This window comes from Fukomys damarensis, unplaced genomic scaffold, assembly GCF_012274545.1.
Source record: "Fukomys damarensis isolate Sample0158 unplaced genomic scaffold, DMR_v1.0_HiC HiC_scaffold_13, whole genome shotgun sequence".
NCBI classification, from domain to species: Eukaryota; Metazoa; Chordata; class Mammalia; order Rodentia; family Bathyergidae; genus Fukomys; species Fukomys damarensis.
The window spans coordinates 35,253,192-35,259,570 of record NW_022900925.1 but is presented as its reverse complement, the minus strand read 5'-3'; the positions used below and the strand labels follow the sequence as shown (position 1 = coordinate 35,259,570).

General features: G+C 59.1%; 1 protein-coding gene across 7 annotated transcripts in view; it reads right to left on the bottom strand.

Annotated features, from left to right (window-relative positions):
* Nucleotides 1-2,359: 2,359 nt before the first annotated feature.
* LOC104859472 overlaps nt 2,360-6,379 on the bottom strand; it is a 9,152-nt gene continuing 5,132 nt past the window's right edge. The window contains exons 2-5 of one of the 7 annotated variants that reach the window (XM_010620098.3): nt 4,834-4,899; nt 3,124-3,237; nt 2,819-2,886; nt 2,360-2,723 (exon numbers count right to left, since the gene is read on the bottom strand). In XM_010620098.3, coding sequence (XP_010618400.1) covers nt 2,547-2,723; nt 2,819-2,886; nt 3,124-3,237; nt 4,834-4,899 — 425 coding nt within the window. In that variant the 3' untranslated portion in view covers nt 2,360-2,546. The other 6 variants (XM_010620097.2, XM_010620094.3, XM_010620096.3 and 3 more) reach the window with 6 other exon arrangements.

Genomic DNA, 6,379 nt, shown 5'->3' with positions numbered 1-6,379 from the left:
CCTGAGGGCAGAGCATTCCCGTGGGGGTGACAAAGCCCCCACCACCAGAGAAGCCTGCCTCAATCCTGGCTCCCCAGAACCATTCCCCTGGGGAGGGGAACACGGACAGCTACCTCTCCGGAGTTTCTAGGAACCTCTGGGACAGAGCCACCCTGCCCTTTCCTTCCTTCCTTGGGAACTTGGCCTGGCATCCACCTCTCCCTGCTCTCCCGGCCTCCTGGGGCAGGCATCTGGCCTCTGCCTCCAGTGCGTTCCTGGAGTTGGCTCCCAGGCCCCCTACTGCCCCGTGGGGCCTGGGAGAACCCTGTTCTTCCTCCTGCACCACCCCCAGAATGCCTGGGTACTTTGTTCCCTGTCCCCTCCTGGGCTCCTAAAGTCCCCCCCTGAAGCCCCAGGCGTCGCCACCCTCACCGCCCCGGCCCTTGGCCCTCGGTACTTTATGTTCATTTGCCTGCTCTGTTTGCTGATGCAGCCCCAGCAAATTAAGGCAAATGCAATGCAGACAAAAATGCCAGCAATACTGGGCGCCTGGATTAGTGAAGAGCTCTCCACGGCAGAGTCCTTTCCCCCTAGAGACATCCATTCAACATCCGGGGAAACTGAGGCTGAGAGAGGGGGGAAACTGAGGCTGAGAGAGGAGAGCCACTCCCTGGCTCGCTCCTAACATGGGACGCCGAATCCTGTGGAAGGTTTCGGAGGCCCTCAGTCGTGCAACAGCTGCGCTCTCCGCTTGCCCTGCGACCTCATCCTACCCTGCCTTTCCTTCTGCACGGTTTTACTATTTTTCTTTTCTTTTGTATCGGAAATTGAACTCGGGACCTTGTGATTGTGAGGCAGGCAGTGGAACCACTGAGCTAAATCCCCAGCCCCTTTAGTATTTTTCTTTATGTGATTTGCCCCTTTCCTGGCTTCTTCCAGTGTCCGCTCTCAGCACAGGACCCCTGGGGGAGGTGGTTCCCTGAGGCATCTGAGAGCAGCTGAGGGTCACCTTTCCCCCTGCAGCGCTCCACTAACCAGCTTGACCCCAGCCTCGGGTCCCATTAGATCCTCTTCTGTGAGTGCCAAGTTGTGCTCAGGGCCATGTGACACGGAGGGTCCAGTTGACGTGTTCCAGTGTTACTGTGCTGGCAGAAAACAAGGACTCGGAATCCCCTGGTAGATTTGGGGTTGTGAGAGAGCACAGGGGAAGATTTGGGTGAAAGAAGGAGGAGACACTGTGTAGAAATGCATTCAATTAAAAGACATGAACTAGGCTGGGGATTTAGTTCAGTGGTGCCGTACCTGCCTCACAAGCACAAGGTCCTGAGTTTGATTGCTGGTACCAAGAAAAAAAAGAGACATTAACTGAACAGTTAACTATGTCCTGGGCACAGGGCTGGGTGCTCATGTAGCACAACTGGCTGTTCTCAAGCTTTTTTTTGAGGCAGGGTCTTCCTATGTAGCCCAGGCTGGCCTTGAATTTGCAGAGATCCTCCTGCCTCAGCCTCTGCAGTGCTGGGATCACAGGTGTGCACCACCATGCCCTTCTTGACTCACTAAGTCTGTGGGGACGGAAGCCTGCACTTCTGCATTTCTCTGCCCCAGCTGTTAGTGATTCACTGAAAAGCCTGACAGGATAGCCTGAAATCTAAGGGCAGCCTGAGGAAAAAGCAGGGTGAGGGTCTTCGGCCCGGTTCCTACTCTTCGTCTCCCCTCTGGAGCCTTGAACGATGAACAGGAGGGGAGTCTTGGAGTCAGGGTCCGGGCGGAAGGGGAAGGGGCTGGAGTTTGCAGAGTAGAGATGTGGCGCTGGAGGGGAAAGGGGGAGACCGGGCCTCCCCGCCAGCCTGCGCTTGGGTTTGCTGTGGGGCTGTGGAGACACTGCCTGTCCCGGAAGCTCGGGCCAGACAGATAAACACAGATGGAGGAGAGACTCACTTTATTTATGGGCCTGGTGGCAGGCCCTCTCCTGTCTCAGTCACTAAATCTACCGGGCGGAAGAGACATCCCACCCCCTCCCTCCTGCCTAAGACTGGGGCTCAGCCAGGCTCTGGGCTTCCTGGGCAGGTATAGCCCAAAGCACAGCTCCCAAGGCTGGGAGAAGGCACCCAGGGCCCCAGAAAGCCCGAGAGGCACCCAGACTGCCCCATGGTTCCCGGGCCACCAGGAAGCTGGACTCTGCACCCATGCTCACATCTGCAGACCCGCAGGAGAGGACACTTAAGCACCACCTCAGGGGCCCTCTGGCTTTTCTTTGGCCTTGTGTTTTTTGTTTTTGAGATGGGGTCTGGCTATGTAGCCCAGCCTGGCCTCGAACTCACATCAATCCTCCTGCCTCAGCTTCCCAAGCGCTGGGATGACAGGCGAGCACCACCACGCCTGGCTCCCGTTTATGATTTTTGATTTATTTATTTGATCCTTCTACATGAGAAGTTGGGCCATTATTCAGGTGCCTCAACTTGGAGAGCCCTTGACGAGACCGGCTGGCCCGGCCCGGGTCCTCTGCAGAGCAGGGGTTGGCTGGAACTCAGTGCTGCCCCTGAGGGACGGGCCAGGCATACTTCCTTCTAACTCACACCCTCCCCAGCGCTGGATAAAGGTGTTCTGGGGACCCGGTCAGTTCTCCCCTGACCCAGGTGGCCAGGTCCCAGCAGGTGGGGACTGGGTTTTCCTGACTTCCAGGCTCTTCCTGCCCCCGCGTGCCCTGGTCTACACAGGCCCTGGCCCAAGTGGACCCTGCACGGCTGGGTGGGGAAGGAGACACAATCAGCCTGGGGTCAGAGGCCAGAGGGCACGGAGAGGGCAGGAATGGGAGGTCAGGGAAGGGGCAGATCCGTACCTGTCGGTGGCTTTGAGGCTGGACACTTGGAACTTTGAAGAGATTCCTGGAGATCCGGGGATTTGGGCCTGTGGAATCAGACACCCGGCTCCCTGAGTCACTGTGGCCAGACCCAGACAGGGACCCGCGCACCTCGCCTCGCCTCTCTCTTCCACTGAAATGACTTCGGGTAACCCATGGCCCCGGGGGGGGGTCCAACCCCCATCCGCCTCCCACGTGTGGGCACCGGGGTGGCTCGGGGTCACAGCTCAGGAGGAAGAAGCAGGCGCAGTGTCGGGGTCAGCAGCGTCTCCCCCACAGCTCACCACTCAGCCTGGTGCCCCCATACCGCCGGCCTGCTGCTTTCCCGCACCTCCAGCTCTGCCCAGCAACCCTTTCATGCTGTCCTTGCCATGAAGCAGGGACCCGTCCGGCTTCCCCTGTGGACCCGGCTCCGTGGTCAGGAACCCACCTCACCCCGCTCCCCAGGGGTCTGCAGGGGACCTGTCTAGGCCTGGCGGGGAGCCGGGGACAGGGACAGCAGGGGCAGGGAGGAACATTCCCGAGCAAAGGCCTCCTCAGAGGTACCTGGGAGCCCCTCTTCCTTCTTCCTTTTCTTCTCCCTCTTCCTCCTCCTCCTTCTTGTGACTTTAATTTTATGCCTGCTTTTAATTAAAAAATTACAATGGTAGGGGAGGAGGAAGAGGGAAATGTGAATGTAAAAAGAACCAAGATAATAGTCCTCCGACTCCTCATAATAATGAATGGAACCATTATGTGTTGCAAATGTGAACGTGGATTCATAAAAAAGTATTTTAAAGGCCAGGGATTTAGCTCAGTGGTACCACGCCTGCCTCAAAAGCACAAGGTCCTGAGCTCGATCCCCGGTGGCCCCCCAGGCTGGCAGGCGCAGTCCTGTCATCCGGGCACTTGGGAGGAGGATCCCTGTGAGTTCGAGGCCAGCCTGGACCACACAGCCAGACCCAGCCTAACCCCCAAATCAGTCATACAGATGGCAGCACTGGAGGTGACTCCCGCGCGAAGCTGGGAAGAGAGGTGCTCACACGTGGCTCCCCCACCACTCACAGCACCCTCGGAGGTCAGGATGGGCGTGCATGTGCGTGAGTGTGTCTGTCTGTCCTGTCTTCTCTGTCTGTCCTGTCTTCTCGAAAACTTCATAGCACTCGGCACTCCCTGCTCCTCCCCCTCACCTGCCCAGCCTGCCCGAGGCCCTGGGGCCCTGGCTGCCATGTCCCACCCAGGGTCCCCAGTGGGGCAGACTGCGTGGGGTGGCAGCGCCTCCTCTTCCCAGCAGCCGCCAACCCTCCTACCCCCAAGCCAGGAGAAGCAGCACCAGCATCAGTGTGTGAAGCAGCTGAGGGTCACCCAAAGCCGGGGTGTGACTGCCTGGGACAGGGAGGTGGGTGTGTGCTCACGCCCGGTGCTGGCTTTTGTTTGTTCTTTTTCTGGTTCTGGGGATCGGACCCAGGGTGTCTGCACTCAGCTACATCGCCAGCCTTTTTTGTTTTTTGATTTGTTTTGTTTTTGAGACGGGGGTCTCACTGTGCAGTTCAGGCTGGCCTTGAACTCACTGTGTAACCCAGGCTGGCCACACACTTGGAGCGACCCTCCAGCCTCAGCCTCCCAGGTGTGCGCCACCATGCCTAGGTCCGGCCCTTTTTATTTATTTATTATTATTTAAAAAACTGTTTTGTTTGTGGTACCTGGGAGAGAACTCGGGACCTTGTGCTTGCAAGGCCGGTGGCGGAACCACTGTGCTAAATCCCTGGCCCTATATTTTTTAATTTTGAGAGAGAATTTCATTAAGTCACTAAATTACCCAGACTGAGATTGAACTTGGATCCTCCTGCCTCAGCCTCCCAGAGTGCTTGTATCACAGAGGCACATCACCGTGCCCGGCTTAAATATTATCGATTAGCTAGAGCCAGTCTGTTCATCCCATGCGATGTGGAAGGGGCCTGGCCACTGCACCCCATTCCCGCCCACCTCCACAGCTCATCCAGACTCTCAGTCACCTGTTTCCCTTTCTCCACAGCTCCGTGGGCTGACAGCAGGTTGGGTCTCAGCTCTCTGCACAATGACTGGGAAGCCAAGAAGAAGGAGAGAAGAGGAACCTGAGGCCACCAGGGCCCAGCCCGGTCACCAGACCCCTGCGCACACCTGTCGGGCACTTCTGCACACCGATGTCACAGCCTGCATGCTTTTGCCTCCCTGGCCCCTCATCTCTGAGGTGATTTGGAATCCATGGCCTGGGAGGGACCATGGCCTTTGCCCGCCTGCACCCCGATCCCCCAACAAGCCGGATGAGCATCACCCTGGAACAGGGCCCGCCAGACCCCTCCCTCCTGGGCCTGCTTGTTTGTCTGAGACAGGGTCTCACTATGTAGTGCAGGATGACTCTGGGCTCCCAGAGATCCTCCTGAGTGCTGGACTCACAGGTATGCACCACGCCTGGACAGCTATACCGAGCCACCAGGAGGAGCCCAGAGATGGGTCTTCATCCTGCATTAGGAGGTGGGGATTTCTAACCCAACAGGCTGGGGTTGCTCCCCAACCAGAGTGTAGCCCCTTGGGCCGGAGCCACAGCCACCGTGCACAGGCAGTAGTGATGCGGGACAGAGCTCTCGCAGGCAGACACCCGTTCAAGGAGCCTCCAGTGTGGTGCAGGAGGCCCGACCGCCATCCCCCAGGAGATGCTGGTCTGAGAGTCACATGCTCCTGAGCACCAGCCATTCCCTGGCTCCCAGGGGCCCCAAAGCTCCATGAACACACAGGTCATGCTGCCCCCGCCTGTCCTTGGCATCGACAGACAGTTGTTTGCCTGAAGGATGCACAGATGCCCAGGCCTGTGGTGCTGGGGCCGGCAGCCGGAAGCAGGGCCTCTGTGGGAAGCATCCTGGAACTCTGTCCTGTCCCACTTCCTCCTCTTCCTCCCAGCCAAGCTGCAGGATTATGACAGCGTGGGCAATAAAAGTGCCTAATTGGTTGTTGTCCAACAGGGCCTGCTCCCTGTTTCCCTGGGGGTGGGAAACCGGCTGAGTCAGTTTCACTTTCGCCATTGCCCAGTTCCCAGCGCTGGCTGGGCGCTAGCGGAAGCCTGACACCCGTGGGAGGTGGGAACCAGCCCGGGCAGCCTCAGGGCGGGCGTGAGGGCGGAAGGTGGGCTTCCCCCGATGCCCAGGGAGGTGGCAGGAGGAGGGCGACACGACCAGAACCCTGACCCCTGTGGCCGGTGCTGTCGCCCATGTGCGGCCCGGCTGGCCAAGCTGCCTCCAGGAAGGAGGTGGACGGAGCTGCAGTGGGAGGATGGGAGGGGTGGATGGGCGTGAAACCCCGCAGCAGCGCCTGGTCCGGCCTGGCGTGGGTCAGTGGCGATGGGCTGTGGTCAGCTGCACTGCACAGGGCAGGGATGGGGGACACTTCTGGGCCGGGTCGGGGACCCTGGGCTCCCTGTTGTCCTCTGTGGTGGCAGGAGGGAGCCGCTGCAGGGAGTTCTGTCCACTCTCAAGCCCACCTTCCCACTCTGCCTCTCCCAGCCGCCACCTCCCCGCCCAGGCCACA